Here is an 18,158-nt window from a genome sequence, read left to right as displayed (position 1 = left end):
GTGTTTGTGTGTGTATGTGTATACCTCTTGCGCCTCATACGTATGTTTCTCTCCGTTTTCCATTACTCATTTGTCCGATGATATCATTTTTCGCTTCTTTACCTGTGACTCAGCTCAACTATTTATCAATCTCCTATCCCCGAATTTCTTTCAACTACGTATATATTTAAAAGGCAAAACTTGGAGAGATGAAATGTTCGATAAGAAATTTAATTATATACAGATTCAATTTTTACGTACATATAATATATGTACAAAAATTCCTTTCTTCTCTTCTTTGTGTTTCGAAGTCATATAATATTTATATAAAAAGGCAAAGGCTTGGAGAGATGAAATGTCCGATAAGAAATTTAATTATATACAGGTTCAATTTTTACGTACATATAATATGTGTACAAAAATTCCTTTCTTCTCTTCTTTGTGTTCCGAAGTCAATTCTCAACAGTGTATGGGAGAATTAATGTATTACGGGTTACGAAAATGATGTCTGAAAGGCAAATTATTTATTTCCAAATGTTCAAAGTATTCCAAGCGTAACATGTGTGAAAAAAATATTAAGCTCACGATGAATTGCAGAAATTCCGAGTACGTACACACGCGGTGAAAAAGTTTTCTGATTGTCGTGCGAAGCTGCTGATATTATGCAATATCAAAGGTTATCAAATTGGATATTTCCACGCGTTGCGCACGCTGTGTAAATATTACGTTTCTCATTCGCGAAACGCTAACGCTATCATTTCTTTATCGTCCTGTCGCGTACTTGCGTTTTCGCGCTCGCGCGAGCTTACGGAATCCTTAAAGAATCCGTACGCGCACCACGCGCAACCCATAAACGCGCGGCAATTGAATCCATTTGCCGCGGAATGGTAACAATTGTATTATATATTTGACATCATTCGCACGTCGGTTGCACCGACTGTCAACCGATCATCACATGGCAAGACGATCCGGTTAAACGAACTATTTATAATGTGCGTCATCTATTATCAGTGTTACAAATCGCTGATCTATGGGGCATACGATTTAGAAATTTATTTTTAGACTATGCTATTATCGGCATCTATTTGTTTCATTGTTTTATTTTGTTCGGCGACCTTTGAAGGAAAGAAGAGAATAGAGCTAGTCGACCTTAGTATCCTTTAAAAGCCGTTAAAAATTATCAGGCGCTCTAAGACGCTTTCTTCAAATTCGTCGAATATTTATTTCGCCTTCGCTCTTTTCAATTTTAAAATATTAATTATTATTAAATAATTTCATTATCGTAGAATTCGCCAGTTTTTTCATGATCTGCCGGACGGACGCGAATATGAACAAGACAGTCATTGAAACAAATGGCTAAAATAAGAAATTGCGGTCGTAAATTTTTTTTAAAGCGCTCATAGAGTCGCGTCGTAATTTCTTTCGTCACATAAAGAGCTTTATTCATGACTGACGATAAGTGATATCTTTCTATATATCGATTTCGGTCCAATTTCTACATTATCGCGATAATTACCGTATATTCTGTTTTTAACGGCATTTGCTTATCTATAAGAAATTAGCTTCGGCTTTAAGCCGATCCGGTGCCGCACTGGAAATTTTGCCAGAATCTGAAAGCGTTCTTAGATACTCGAATAATTTTATCGTACATTAAACGCAGGTCGCGCCGGACCGTGTTGTTTTTGTGCGGCGCAATAATTTGTATGTTGTGAATTACGGTGATTTGGTATCTTGATAAAAATTTGCAATAGATCATTCCGTTTACGATACCCGCGTGTTCACCATAGTTTGGAATTGTGGAATCAGGAGAGGGGAGGGTGCGATATAAAGCGGCAACGTGATTTGGCATCTGTTTGTGATCAACACCACCACCACCGTCGCCGGACCGTCAGGCGATACGGGGATCAAGGGTGAATTGTCTTCGACTTTATAAGTTAGCTCACAGTTCTACACAGGGTAGGACAGACGACAGTTACATTTCCATCAGTAACCAGCTACAGAATGTCCGTCACGACAGCTGTAAGTACATCACGAATTTTCGCTTCTGATGAAATTTCGAAATTCAAGATTTAATAATGTAACATTACGAGGAAGAGAATATCGTTCGAGGAACTTCATTATTTTATAAGTATAAGTGATTCCTCGATTTGTAAATTCAACATGTGACACTTGCTTTAGTTATACAAATCATTGTCTCGTTTCTAACATTTAACAATTTCATCCTGTCGCTTTGAATCAATTCTTTATGTAAATTAATTATCGTTGAACGTATAAGCTTTTTTTTAAATTTGCAATTATAACGTTGTGTGAAATTTTTTTTCGGATGGAATTCGTTTTATGAATATTTCGTACTGCACGTTCGCGTCCAGAGCCAAGATATTTTTATTTATGTTTAAAAGAGAGACCGATAGTGCATTATTGCACAATACATATCAGTGTTAATCACGTCACAAATTCGTTCGCATTACAAATCCTCTTTTATACCATGTTTAACAAATTTCGATAAATACGTCATCTGTTTTCTGCGTATATGTATATTAGTCTAATTAGTCTATAGATAAGCGCGTCAAATCTACGTAGAATTTTTCTCCACGATACATCTTGAAAAAAACTTTTTTAGCTGTAGCTTATTAATTTTTAAAAATAATATGTAATAAGTCTGACTTTCATTTTTCAAAACAATAACAAAGACAAATAAGACAAATAAGAGTTAATAATGTACCCAAGACCATAATAAAAACTTGGATTTTGTTATGTAATCAGAACATTCTTAACCAATGATTATCCGCTCAAGTTTATTATGAGCACGATCTTGGAAACGCTATATATTAAACTGCAGAAGGAAAATCTAATCTTAATTTATAATCTGATACTGCAGAGAGTTTTTGCACCATGCATATATACTTCGAAATTTAAATAGTTTAATAGACCTGCACGTATTGTTTTCGCCTTCATTGCATTGTTACCGTTATTTGGTGTGGTATTATATTCATATATTATTATTATATGTATTTTTATTTTATCTGAACTGACATGTATACATGTAAATTAGACGAATGACATTCTAAATGTGACAATAGAAACGTCCCAGATAACGCAGAGAGTTCAAAAAGAACTCAGTTATATGTCATCAATTCTGATCTTCATCTTTAGATACAATAAGAATTTTTCTAAAAATTATGAAAAAGAATTCTTCTTACCTGAAAATCAACTCAGAATTGATGACATATTACGACTAAATATATATGAATGACTCTGTGTTTTATTTGAGGTATCAGTTTGTAATTTATAGTAACGATTTCTATATGATCTTAGTCCAGTGTTCTCATCACTGTTGTTAATTATGTGCATCTTGACTTGACGCGTAATAATGAGTACATAAGCTTCGAGGTTGTATGTATACTAAGTATTCATAGTTCTTATTTCAAGATTGTCTTAAGTAATGTCTTAAGATTAAGAAGCTAATACACGGCTCTTTGTGATTGGTTTATGACATTTTAAGATTGTACTTAAGATGATCTTAAATATAATAACCGGCTATGAATATCAGCCTAAATTATTATAGATATAAATTATAAATATAAATCTTTTTATAGATATAAATATTTTGCAATCTTCTCATTAATATTAGAATACATTTGCTTGCAATAATGAAATTGGAAGTCTTTTTTGCTCATTGCGAAACATATTATGTCAACTATTAACGAAATGAATTATTGAGATTATGGGATACTCTGAGGTTATTGAAATGAGATACTGTGAAAATTTTTCGCTGAAAAAGCTGGAGGGAGATCGAAATACAAATGGATTATATTAAAAATATGTAATTTAATATATATCGACGAAAAATTTTTACGCGTCAAGTTCGGCGTTGTTGATGTCGTGTAGACCGTTAGAATAAAATTATAAATAGTTGTAGACTAGTTCCACGACGAATCTCACGTGGCTGATCCATCGTGCTCACATTGGGATGATTTATATGTGATGCTTACATGTATTATTTGCGCTTTCATCGGCGTCGGGAGACAAAGACCGGTGATGTACCGAAACGCTGTTGGACCACATCGGATTTCGCGATGGCCGTCGACTTCACCGATTTTGAGAAATCGGCCGGAGAGTCAGACGTCTCGGGACAGGCATTAAGGGGTTAGCCCACCCCTGAGGCCTTAAAATGATAACCTAAGTTTGGGATTTTTTTGTGTTTAAATAGATAACTTTATTTAAAAGCTTTAGAGAACGTTGTTGTACATGTATAAGAAACTAAAAAATTATTTTTTTGGTTTCTTATGTATGTACAATAATATCCTCTAAGCAGATTTTAAATAAAGTTATCCATTTACTCACAAAATATCCCAAACTTAAGGTATTATTTTAAAACGTCAGTGGTGGGCTAACCCCTTAATAAAGGTCAAACTTCGCTAAAAAAACTATTTTTCTTTTCTGAAACCCGCGTAACAATCGGTCTATAATCTTATTTGTCTTTGTTATTGTTATTAATTTTTGCAGAGTAAGGCGATTAACAATTTAAGGAAAACAATGTATTTTATTTAATTTTAAAAAGGATCTAATTTTTCTTGCCTCACACTTCGCGTATTTTATATAGTAAAAAACATCTAACGTTGCGTGATTTGTATAATTCTTGTAATTTTACAATTTTTAAATTTTTATTACACGCAAGCCACAAATGAAAAATATTGAATAATTATTGTTAGGCAAAGAATATACTGCGAAGGATACATAAATTTTATATATAATTACAGTTTTATAAATTTACAATATAGTATAATTGTAGAATATGCCATATGTATAGAATAATTTACACAATCGTGTGTCGCGAGAATTTCTTCGTGTTGCATTTTCAAAGAGTTATACGAAATATGTGAAAGCTGCAGTAATTCCTCATGTAAAAATAATTTATTAATAGAAAATAACTACTTTGTAGATTGTTAAATTGATTTTGTAACAGGAACAGAGCCGTGGTTATACCATGCTGCTGGACCCATCGGAGCAATTTCGGCCTGAGCCGGTATTCGCCGGGAAGCTGCAAAGTGCGTTCCGCAATTTCGACGTGGATTCCGAGGACCCCATCAAGGAACGTGTCCGCAAAACCTACCACGAGATGCATACCAATCAAACTGTCGACTTTGTGAAATGTTAGTCAAACCGACAAACTACATACCTTAATTATTTACACTCATGTTTTATTTATTTTCATGATCTTTATTTGGCGATAAAGTCATAGAATTAGTTAGAATAAGAGGACAGATTATATTAATAAATGATCGAAAGTTCATCTCTAGATCATTTGAACGATCGAATTTGTGTCTTATTTATTATTTTCAAACGTAAAAAAACGATGATAAAGGCAGAAGTGACAGAATCATTTTTTGCAGCTCGCATGAGAGAGTGGCTTCAGTTTAATAAATTCAAAATGACTGTAAAAGACGCCCTGCTCAAACTGAACGATCTCGTGGACGAGAGTGATCCGGACACGAACCTGCCTAATATCGTTCACGCGTTCCAAACCGCAGAGTCCATCAGAGAGAAGCATCCGGACCTCGGATGGTTTCATCTCACCGGTTTGATTCACGATCTTGGCAAGGTGAAGTGAAATATGAAGAGCTCTGTGAAAATATTTTACAATGAATAACTTATCACAATTTATACTTTAAAAGGATATACTTAAAAAAAGATAGGACAAAAATCCTAAAAATTTTGTCCTTCGAAAATAATGTATATAGACAGTAGTGAGATATTTTATTTGTTTTAAATAATTTGTCGAACTACCAAATATAATATTTTTCCTGTAATATCTTTTAAATGCAATCCATTTTTTTTAAGAGAAAAAACGGAGCAATTACAGATCTCAGAAGAATTAAAAAAAGAAAATAAAAACTGAGCTTTTGAACATTTTTCTAATGCAATCCATTTTTTTAAAGAGAAAAAACGGAGCAATTACAGATCTCAGAAGAATTCAAAACAGAAAAGAAAAACTGAGCTTTTGAACATTTTTCTAAGATCCATGATTACTCCGTTTTCTTTTCTTCATTCAATTGTTTGTTCACAATTACGTTCCTACTTGAGCAAGTTTGCTGTCATACAGTTTGAACTTATAAAAGCATTCGACAATTACGAATCACAGTCAATCACAATACTTTCCTAGCCAAACCAACGATATTCTTGTATTTTGTTCAGCTTCCCCTTTTCGATACAGATAAGAAACAGATGTACAGATGTGCATTATAATAAGATCGATTAACAAATGATTGTACATTATAGGTGATGGCATTTTACGGAGAACCCCAGTGGGCCGTGGTAGGTGACACATTCCCTGTGGGTTGTACCTGGGGCGATTCTATCGTCTACAGAGCGACGAGCTTTGACAATAATCCCGACGGCAAGAACTCCCGTTACAAGTACGTTCCAAGTTTGCTTTCCAACGGAAATTTTCATTATTAAAAAAACGATATTATTTGTATGATATAAAAAAGTATGTTCCAAGTTTGCTTTCCAACGGAATTTTTCATTATTAAAAAAACGATTATTTGTATGATATAAAAGGATTTGATGTAATAAGAATATTATTTGTTCAAAATATGTGACTCTCGTCGCGTACCTGTTTACGAGTAAGGAGAATACATTTGTAACATGTAGAGTGCTCCAAGAAAAATTCTAATGTCAAGTTGATCGCAGAATTTATCGAAAACTCTTCCATAAAGCGACGAAACGCACGAACAATCCGTATATGTTAAAACAATTGCACACGTGCATATATTGCGTTACATCGGGGATTATATTTTTGTTTGCAGCACAAAATACGGCATGTACAAGCCTAAGTGTGGAATATCCAATCTGATGATGTCATGGGGCCATGACGAGTACTTGTACCGCATACTCGTGCACAACAAGAGCAAATTGCCGAAGGAAGCTTTGGCTATAATCCGTTTTCACTCCTTCTACCCCTGGCACTCCGGCGGCGACTACATGCACTTCTGCACTCCGGAAGATCTCGAGATGCTGAAATGGGTGACGGAATTCAAGTAAGTTGGATATAAAATAATTTAAATGCAATAAAATATTAAGAAAGATAAATTATCAGTTAGTTAAGTCAAATTACTACTCTATTAAATTGTGGATTATGATTTCTTATATTGAATTATAAAAATTACCTATATATATAATTATAAATAGGTAATTCTAATAGTACGACTATAGTTCGACTATAAATTGCATTAAATTATTAAAATTGAAAAGATAGATCGTCGACGATTAATTCGACGCGAAAAATATTACAGCAAATTTGATCTTTACACCAAGAGCGCCACCGTTCCGGACATTGAGAAACTGTGGCCTTACTACGAAAAATTGATCGACGAATATATTCCCGGTGTGATCGAGTGGTGATTGTCGTTTTTTTTTTAATTACGCAAGTTTATATTTAATGACGATTGTTATATGCATTGTTATGATTTTATTTTACTTTATTTTACTTATTTTACAAGACCATTTTACGAAACTACTTTTACAAAACACATATACGTATGTATATAAGAATTTTATAATTTTAATGAGATTTAAAACTCAAATAATGAGATATAATTTAATGAGATCAATATTTGTATCAATATCGATACATTTTATTAAAATATATTATATGTGCATATAATTCTATAATATACATTATTCTACACTCTGATATAGATATTATATATGTATATTATTAAAATATATATATATATGTATATATAATTAGATTTATATATTATTTTATAATATATTTGATATACATTCTTACGATGTGATATATATTATGTAATATATATTATATAATATTGCGTAAGAAAGGAGTATCTAAAATGTAAGCAAATTTAATATTGCATACATAAGCGGCTATAAATGAAGTTAAATTCAATGATTGCGCCTCTGGAACTTGTCACATTCCTCAAAAGAATAACTCATGGTACTTTGAAAGCGATTCTGACATCTTCATCGCAAACTATTACACTGGCCGTAATAACCGAGCAACGTAATCTTCTGCGATTCCCGCGTGCGCGGCGTTCACGGAGAGGCCGGTGCTTACGCATGTTCCGAAAATTCGTGCGCGGCTTTTCAAGCGCATAAAATTGATTAGGCTTACGCGCTGCCTGGCGCATGATGATAAAGATCGCGGTTGTCCCGATTAGATGAGTAATCCGTTAAACGGTGCGCGCGAAGGGGAGCTTGACTCACGCGGGCCGGCCGATACGACGAACGAAGAATTCGTTCTCCAGGAACTGGTTCGCTCATTTTTCAATGTATTCGCGCTCGCAAGGCAAATCGCGCGTAAGGTCACGCACTCCGAGAATCATAATCCTCCGTAACAGTGCGAGTTTATCTCAAGGACGATTAATTCCGTCTGAGAAAAAACAAAATTTATTTTACATTTGTAATTTAAAAATATCTTTAGGTAGTTTCTTAAAATAATTCTAAAAATTCTAAAAAGTAATTATGACTATGTTAATAATCACAGGCAAACTATTTATTGCAGTTATAAATTTAAATGTTACAGACACATATATATTATGGTGAGGAGGAAATCCTACAGAGAAATCAGGATGTATTTTATAAATTTTGTTATTGTGATTTATACGTAAATTTTTCTTAATGCAACAAATGATGAGGGAAAAAGAGCCAAATTCGGCCTAGATTTAAAGATTAAAAAATTAAGAATATTGTTGGGCAATCAACATCTATAGCCTCGACCGAATCTGGCTTTTTTCCCTTCGTTATTTGTATACATATATATCGGGCTTCGTTTGAAATTGTTTTCTTGTTTTCTTATTGCATCTGGAAGTATATAATTCCGGGCATCAATTAATTAACACACGTAGCAAAGTCATGTAGGTGATATAGCTAGCGACACCAACCTTCGGGCTTTCCCGCGCGCTGTCACGCTTATCACTGCATTATTACGAATACGAAGCCGAAGTTTCGGCACACGCGGTCGTATAACGCTGGACGTGTGGAGCAGCGCACCTAGGAAGTTTTCAATAAACCGGACAATCTACTGTTTGCGCCACGACCCCAATAAACTGAAAGCGCGCGTGTCCCGCGTCCCGTCATAATAATGGAGCGCGGCAGCCTCTTTATCGCGGCTACGCGACAGTAACATCTCGTCTTGCAGTTATATTTTCGCGGTATCTCGGCCTTCGCGGTGCGTCCGCAAGTTTTCAGATTGTACCCGCGCGATGCCCTTACGAGTGTAAAACATTGTTGTCCTGGTTTCTCCCTCCCGTGAGCGTCGCAACAATGTTGAAGGCAGAAGAGCGAGTCGTTTAGATAATATTTCGGAGATAATTGAAGCTGAATTCACTCACGTATGACCTAAAGAAACAGCAACTTGTGACCCTACTCAGCGAAGATCCCCGATATATTTTTCATAAGAAAGCGATAAAAATAATAATTTTTTTTTAACTTAATTATCGATTTCTATTTTAAATTGAGAATTTATTTTAGTTAATGTCCCGGAGATTATTGAACTAAAACTTTGATCTTAAGACAGTGATAAGAAATAATTTCATTTCAATAGTTAATAATCGATTCTAATCTACTTTTTAGATCGTTGGAATTTATCGAGCTATTATTACTTGATGACAGAGAAACGGTCTTATTAAGGATGCCACTGCTAGGATAGCGATTGCTACATAGGCAATCCTCGTAAACGTTTTTAAATCATTTCTGATCGTTATATCCTTTTGAATTTATGCGAGATGACCTTTATGGATGAATATTCATGTTTGAAGGAGTAGTTAATGTCCGATAACCTTTTGGTAAAAGTTACGAAGAATTAATCCGGCGGTTCTCTCCTGCTCTCCCTCCCTCCTCTCTCTTTCTTTTGTCTCTCTCTCTCTCTCTCCTGCGCGCGATAGGCTTGTTAACGAGCGGATTGATCGATTGTTTTGTACGCGGGTAATTGTCGGTTGTGTGTTTAACGATCAGTGAATGTGCACACAAACCGCACGTAAGATAGAACGCGAAATGTTCGTTCTAATCTCATTATTTTACAACTACGCGGTCACCGATCTCGCACACGATATGCTGAATTTCATCTATCTCGACCGTCTCCGCACGCCTCTCCGGTCCCGAATTAGTCCCCAATTAATCCACGCCAGGGGGAAATTGATCGCGACAAAATCTCCGTCTGTGGGCGATAGATAAATATTCATGAGTCGGCCGCGGACGCGTGATTGCGATGACTCCACTTCGAGTTAGAGAGACGCCGTCCTAAATTAAAGAGCTTATTTTTCTTACTCGTCCATATATCGTGTGTACGATACAGAATTAAGAACGGGAGGGAGAAATTTCGCCTCTCACTCACGTTTTTCCTCGAAACGCGTAATATCACGAGGTCCCGAGAATCGGGTATACTCCTCTCGTACAGCCTCGCGATTGCGTTCATGCGATCTCTCGCGCGCGCAAATGATTGATCCCTCGGCCGCGGCCGCGGTCGTATACGTGATCGGGAATCTGAAAGGCCGTTATTGTTTAATTAACGACTGCGCGCCCCGTTAACGAGGTGGAATTATTCCGGTGTATCGCCGCCGCGCCGAGCCGCGGCTTATTAACGAATCGACCGATCGCGCGGCCCGTCTCGGGGGCTATAATTGTCGGCTTTCTCGCATCGGCCGCGAGACGACGTGCACGGCGTTCCCGCGGCGATCGCCAAGGGAGAAAGGGCGAGATTGGCGTTCCTTCACCGATTTCTGGGACGCGCGCGAATGTAATAAAAGGCCGACAGGTCGGCGTGGCCGTATAGTTACTCAACCTGAAACGGGGTTACACACATCGATCTTCCGATGCGTGGAGGAGGCGTGTATCCGTGAAGTCGTGGCACGTTCGTTCATAAATGTGTGTGTGTGTGTTTTTATATATATAAGAGGAAAACACATATGTTATATATATGTAAGAGGAAAGTACGTTTTCGCGTAAATGGAAGAGGCGCGACACGCTAATTTCCGAGTTAGATTTATTATACGCGGACATATGGAAGCTGGAATTGTTTTATAATATGGAATTACCGCACGCTCGCTCAAGGAGATAATCCTTCCGTTCTGCGATAATTAATAAAAAGTCGCTATATTCATGTTAACTATAGCTTTTATGATTTTGAAAGAACATTAGAAAATTAGAGGAAAATACGTTTTCGTGTAAATGGAAGAGGCGCGACACGCTAATTTCCGCGTTAGATTTATTATTATGCGAACATATGGAAGCTGTAATAGTTTTATAATATGGAATTACCGCACTCACTCAATTAAAGAGATAATCTTTCCGTTTTGCGATAATTAATAAAAGCTATTCGCGTTAATTAATTGCTTGTATAATTTTGAAGGGACATTAGGAAATTATTAAAAATTTATTAATTAAAGAAAGCAAATTATAAGTTATAGGAGGGCAGGAGCTACTCGTGGAGACTTCGCGATCAGCTGACGCCTCGTTGCCTCGTCGGGACGGGGCTTCTTTATTTTTAGTGATACCGGCATTTGCCCCCTTTTGTCGCCACGGAATCCCGATACTCGATCGTGATACCCTCTCAATACTTTGCCACGAGCAACCCCACCGATTTCCGGTTGCGCTGGTGACTTTCCCACGCAAGGAAGCTTCCGTTATAGGACTATCGCGATCGTCCTTGTCAGGATTCCCCGTTTAGGTCCGAACGATTTCCGCTTTTGAAAATGCATTCTCGAAACGACTTTCTTGTCGCGAAAAGGCGTTAACTTTTAATTAACACACATTATTAATATTAATACTCATGCGTTAATAATATGTCATTAATAAACATACATTAATATACTGAAATGTATTAGCGATTATATCAATAACTTATTTAATTTTACAAGAAACTTTACAAATACAATATCCACGATTACTAATTAAATAATTTAAAGCTATATTCTGATTAATAAATTTAAATATATATTTTTAATCCTATATATTAAATCTTTAACATACACACGAAACATTCACAGATGCTGTCAGACAGATTTTTGCTTGCAAAAAATATATCAACGATTAAGTTATTATTAATACACTAAAATGACTATAAATATAAGCTTCATTATATTTAATATTGATAACACTAGAGCTGTGACGCTTTTATAGACTTTCGTGCCTTTTTCACCAGAGCTTACCTCCGCGTTCGGGGTAGATCGAGCGAACGGAGAGATAGGAATCATGACAAAAGCGTAGGCGGGAGCCGATGGATCGTTCCCGGGGCACTCCTATGGACGCAGGTGACTTACCTGGAAGTCCAATTAGAGGTGATTCCGTGATGGGGAAGTGAGCGAGCGGCTGCGAGTGCGCATATAACGCACGGACGGGGCGCGCGCGGACGATCGCGATCGCGAGAACGATGAGAGAGGAGCCCACCCACACCCTCCTTCTCCTCCCCCCCGCTGGGCAAACGCCGGTTGAGCTGCGTGTCGGCGAAATTGGCTTAGTCAGCGGCCACATTACGGGGCATTACGGGACATTAACGGGACGTTATTGTGGGCAGCATCAGCCTCGCGTCGCCATCCGCGACGTACGTATATACATACGTAAGTACGTATCGCGGCCCTCGGCCGTGTGATCGCGCGCTCGCGCCGTACGTATGTTCAACTTCACCGTGCGGCGCGCGGATGCACGTACCCCGTATGCACAGAGGAGAAAGAAAGAGCGAGGGGGAAGAGCGGGAGGGAGGGAGGGAGGGACGTAGCTGTAGGTCACGTAGCTCGTGAATCATGCAACCTTACCTTTACCTCGTAAGCGATCGCGACTTCTGAGAAACCGTCGGCGGCGCGGGTATATACGAGCGCGCACCCGTACGCCCACGCGACCCCACGTAACCGAGACCCACACACGGCGCCCGATTCTCCGATATATCTCCTTCTCTCCTTTCTCTCTCTCTCTCTCTCTTTCTCTCTCTCTCCCTCTTCTTCTCCCTTTCGCGACCGTGTCCGCGACCTCCGCATAGAGTCAACCCTCGCCGAAGGTCGCCAAGGCCTCAAGCGCCAACGAGGTGCAGGCGTGACGGATGCTGCTCCGGGAGATGGGGAGAACACCGCGCTCTCGTAGGAACTGTATATAGGAGTTCGCGGTAATTGGTGGGACGCGGTTCCCGGAACGGAGATTCGCAGGACCTTTAACTCGCCGCGGGGAAAGTCGTGGGCTTTTAGAACGGAATTCACGGAAACTATAGAAAAGCGAGAGAGATGGGATTTGCATCTTGAGTTAAATAATGCAGTTCCTGCAGCGTGAATTAAAAAAATTAAAGTAATGAAGAGTAAAATCGAATTGTCATAAGTAATATTAAAAAGGAAAATTTTAATGGGAAAATTTACATCTTTCGCATAAAATTGAGTTTCCGGAGTTAATGTATGCTGATGAAAAAATTACAGCAAAGTTATATATGTTAATTACTTGTGTTATTGAAATTCTCCGAACGAGAAGCTTGAGATATACATATACAAAATATATCGATGTGTACGCTTATATATTTAAATAATGTAACAAGAAAGATATATATTGTAAATGACTGTTTGGTTGTGAACGGCCTCGCATGGTTATAAATGGAACATCTTCACGAAGCATCGACGCGACCAGAACGAAATACTATATACAATGTAAGACGGACACTTTGGGAAATGCAAATACGTAAAGGTGTCTCTCGTAAATCTACGAGTAATATCTGCGATACTAATCTGCGGACAATTTACAGCAATTTGCCTCCACTTTACACTTAACGGTACCGCGACTTAATGTCCGAGAATATGTGCCGCAGAGGTAAAGCGTCTTTCCGACTTGTCTTTGTCTTCCGAGGAATACGAGATAACCGTCCCTGATCTCTTTCGCACGCCGTTAACGTGAAATATAATAACGCGACGATGGGGAGATAACGCGACAGGTGAAATACGGCGTTTCGCGACGTGTCGGAAAAAGCGCGGAGATCGAAAACTGATATCGGCGACCATTTCGACATCCATGCGCCGCGAAGACGCGGAGTGAATTTTAATACGATTTTATATACGGTACGTTCGCTACCTTAATATTTGTAATTGAAATCAATATCCCCTCTACCAAGAAAAATGGAGAGCATTATTCTTGTACATAAAGTTTTTTTTTTTTTTTTTTTTTAGAAAATATCTAAACATACATATTATGTGACATAATCACGTAGTATCATAACATCGTAGTGTTGGAAGGTATTATTAATCGCATCGTTTCTATACCGCGTTTTAGTTTCCGTGACGTTCCCTGGCGAAATTGCGCGTGGGAGGGTGGTAGCGCGTCTCTTACGGGGGTAATGCGTTTTAATTTAAGAGAGAGTTGGAAGGACACACGCGGAGGTATCCCAGGATGCAGAAATATACGCGGGACGGGGGGACGGGGGAGGGGAAGGTGGGTTAGCGAGGTATGACAGTAACAGTCCCGCAACATCGGCGCGGCCGTTCTTTGTCCACCTACCTGAGTGCGATTACTCTTCGCGCTCATTATCCGCCCGTTCCGCGAATCCGCAGGTTTCCCCGTAAAATGCGTCATAGGATCGGCGCGAATTACCCGCGCGTCGGCGCGAAGAAAATGTAACGACCCCCGTATTCCCTATCCTTCTTTTTTCCCCTCCCCCCTGCTGCTTTTTATTAATTTGACGGTTCCGGTAAAGCAGCTCCCGAGAATATTTTCCCACGAGCTGGTTTTATATCTCCGCCGTCGCAAAACACGCGCGGCGATAAGTTTCCGGTTTTCTCCCGCTCCTGAGTCCTCCCGCGTCCCTCCTCACCGCCCACAAGATAATATTTTGCATTATCGGACGCGAAAGCGAAACGTCATTCCTCGCTATTTTCGAGAGTAGGATGTTTACAGGATGAGTCACGCCATCGTTTAATAAAGAGATCGATTTTTCAAAGAAAAAATGTAATTATAGTACTTGCAACCTAGGATTCTTATATATTTTCCTGTCTCCATTCCAATTAGATTAAAATTTAGTACGTTACTTCTCCCTGTGTGTGGGTGTGTGTGTGTGTGTTTGTTTACCCTTTAATTAATTATTACAGTAATCGTGCCTCCCGATCTAAATAACGTCACTGCGTCTACCTCGGACGTACACAATCGCAGGCATGCATGTATCATCGTCGCGGCGAGATTCGGGTTCCATCAGCTAATCACTTCCTCGGAAGTGTCAGCGACTTTCGGGTATCATCCGGGGCTCTCCATTCATTATTCTAACACTCGCGTTACCGCATTGCGGTTCGTGATAACACCCGAGCGTCATGTCAGACGTGTCAATCCGCCTACTTCCGAGAAGCGCGCCGGCGGCGGCAGCCGTGTCCCCGCTTAGGGGCGACGACGACGACGACGACTGGCATACCGGTGCACCCCCGGTGTAAGTACTCCGACCGAGGTCGGAGTTGAGTTATGACATATTTGCGGTCGAGGATCTCCTACCTATCTACCTACCTGACTACTCGTCGTCGCGTAGGAGAGAGACCTTTCTCGCCGCAACACCCGAGACGAGACACGCTCATCTCGTCGACGAGGAGCGTGTACACGTATAACGCAATACACACATGGACGCGCCGTACATAGTCGTGATTGTGCATTCCTGATGTCTTCCTTACGAGCGGAGCACCGGCCGGACCTGTCTCGCCGTTAGACCGCTCTCACACCTGGCGATCCGTTTGTAGACGTCACGAACGTCTCCGGGCGCGTGGAGTAGCATCAATTCGGCGTATTCGCACGTAGGTATTGGTGAAAATAAATCCATCTAATAATATTATGAACGTTTCACGTACGTTAATATTAATACAGATAAGATTAAAGATCACAATTAAAACAATATAATTAAATCAATCAAAATATAGTTTTAGAATTTTGTAGATTATTTAATTTATGATTGCGATTCACAAGTATTATATTTGTAAAGTTTCTTCTAAAGTTAGAGATTCAAATTTTCTCTTCAAACAAGGATTTTCTAGTTCACAAATATATGTACATTTTTTTTTCACTAGAAAGAAAAATTCATTAAGAATGCAAGTCTAATATACGTGTAAATTTAAAAATTCGTCAAGGATAGAATTTCAATCATATATTCTCTTAGTTGAGATTTTTTAAAATAATTCTTTCGAAAATGTTTATACTCGGATCATCTCGAAAGTTTTCTGTAAGTGCGAATAATTTATGTGAAGGGAACAGTCCACTAAGGTACGATCGATCACCGCGTGAAACTGTGTGAAGTCAGCTTTACGTTCCGTATTTGGAGGAAAGACACACGTGCGCAAATCTCAGCCCGATATCCGTAACGGACAGTCCCTCGGAGAATTGTTATAAATATTATATTACACGAAAGAGAGAGAAAGAGAGAGAGAGAGAGAAGAGCGGCGGACAGTTAGGGAATAACGGACGAGTTCGGCGAAGCCACCGGCGAACGGTGATTAAGTTTTTAGCTTGCTCGCGACACGGCGTTCGAGATTTTATTGTCAGCCTCTCGGGGATTTCCGCGGAGATCGCGATCGTCCCCGCGGCGCACCTCGCGACTATTATCCGGAATCCCGCTAATGTACCCGAGATTAACGGGTCATCACGCGAAAAGCGCTCCGCTTCCGCGAAAAAGGGCGAGGGATTCGCACGTGTCGCGCTCGCGCGACCGTAGTCCCGTGATGGTATCGATCGCCGATTTCCGGGAGGTGACTTCATTCGGGGATTCCGTCGCGGTCACGCTTTCACGTTTCGATCTGTGTACACCTGGCGGAGGGATGAGGAGACAGAGAGAGGGAAGGATGGCGAATAGCCACCCCGTCAGGTACCACCACCCACCGCCGCGGTTCGTTACACACGTGAGAGCTTCGACCCCCGTTTATACAGGGAGGACGCGCGTAAAGCCCGGATCGTCACGTTCTCGCACGCCGATCGATCCTGTCCGCTCTTTTTTATGATTGACTTTTCCCGCTGACTTTCTCGCTGATTAACAACACCTGGACGCCACGATGCGTCGGCCGTGCAAGCGAAAGCCCGCGAGACTCGCCTTTTAGTCGGTTCTGTGAAAAAAAGCTGAGTGTATAAAAAATTTCAAGCTTATTTATTTAATTTCTCGATTCGCTCACACTGTTAAAGTGTCAAATTTAACCTTATTTAAGTCGCCACTGCTCATATTTAATATATATAGTTTATTTTTAAATTAAATATAAAATATAGTATAAAATAAAATATAAAATATTTTTAAATAAAATATAAAATATAGTTATTAACTATACAATATAATTATTTTTAAATAATACGATGAAATAATGGGTTAAACTATTTTGGATTATTTAACTCTATTATTTTAGTTAAAAATAACTATTTATTGAGTAGAAGCAGTGGCGACTTAACGTTAAATTTGACTATAGATCTAACAGTGCAGTGTGAAAATTGAGATAATAAGATGTATCCCCGCGGAAATTCGCGTTTTCCTTAATCTTATTGCATATCATTTACGAATTATGTATACATATACTTACGATTTTTTGTATCGCGACAATAGTTCAGCCTTCTCGATGAGGTCGTTAACGCGCGGATCTTTCCGGAAGCGAAAGTTCGCGCGTTAAAATTCCTTTCGAGCGGAATCTCGTTCCGATTTACATTTGTCACATCCCACGGAGAAATTGTCGGCTTCTAGGAAATCACGTTCGCAGATCTCGGATCTCCATAGTCGTCGACGCGGGAATCGAGATGTCGCGAGACGACGATCGTCTCCCATTGACGGATCTCCGCGCTCTGTACGGGCCTTGATAGAAAAAGCGGCGTCGTTGTCGCGGAATGTGACGAAAGCCGGGACGCTCGTTATCACCGGAAGAAAAGCTAAGTGGAACGCTAACGAGAAAATCGAAGGCGCGCGCGCGCGCGGGCGCGTGGGGTTACGCGATTAGAATAATCACGGGTCGCAGAGGTCAACGCGGATGTATAATTCCTATCCCCGTGGGTCACCCCGCCAGCTTTTCCTGCTTTAATTTCACACTTTCGGAACTCTCCGTCTTTTCCCCTCCTCTCGATAATTAAACTTCAAATGGTGAACATATATATTTAATATAATAATTATACACGACGAGAGGCGCGGCAGGTTCGCGATAGCCTTATTATATCTCGCGGCGTAATGGAAATTTAAACGCCGATGCACTTAAAGAGGC

The 18,158-nt window shown here is 39.4% G+C and overlaps 1 protein-coding gene across 1 annotated transcript; it reads left to right on the top strand.

Annotated features, from left to right (window-relative positions):
• The first annotated feature begins 1,895 nt into the window (after positions 1-1,895).
• LOC105447908 (inositol oxygenase) lies at positions 1,896-7,433 on the top strand. The gene is made up of 6 exons (XM_011686205.1): positions 1,896-1,998; positions 4,946-5,132; positions 5,373-5,581; positions 6,259-6,395; positions 6,789-7,019; positions 7,275-7,433. Exons 1-6 carry the CDS (start codon positions 1,981-1,983, stop codon positions 7,381-7,383), a joined length of 891 nt encoding a protein of 296 aa, XP_011684507.1. The 5' UTR covers positions 1,896-1,980; the 3' UTR covers positions 7,384-7,433.
• The last annotated feature ends 10,725 nt before the right edge of the window (positions 7,434-18,158 follow it).

The sequence above is a fragment of the Wasmannia auropunctata genome, unplaced genomic scaffold, assembly GCF_000956235.1.
Source record: "Wasmannia auropunctata unplaced genomic scaffold, wasmannia.A_1.0 LD336090.1, whole genome shotgun sequence".
Taxonomy (NCBI): Eukaryota; Metazoa; Arthropoda; class Insecta; order Hymenoptera; family Formicidae; genus Wasmannia; species Wasmannia auropunctata.
This window is presented reverse-complemented; position numbering and strand designations above follow the sequence as displayed.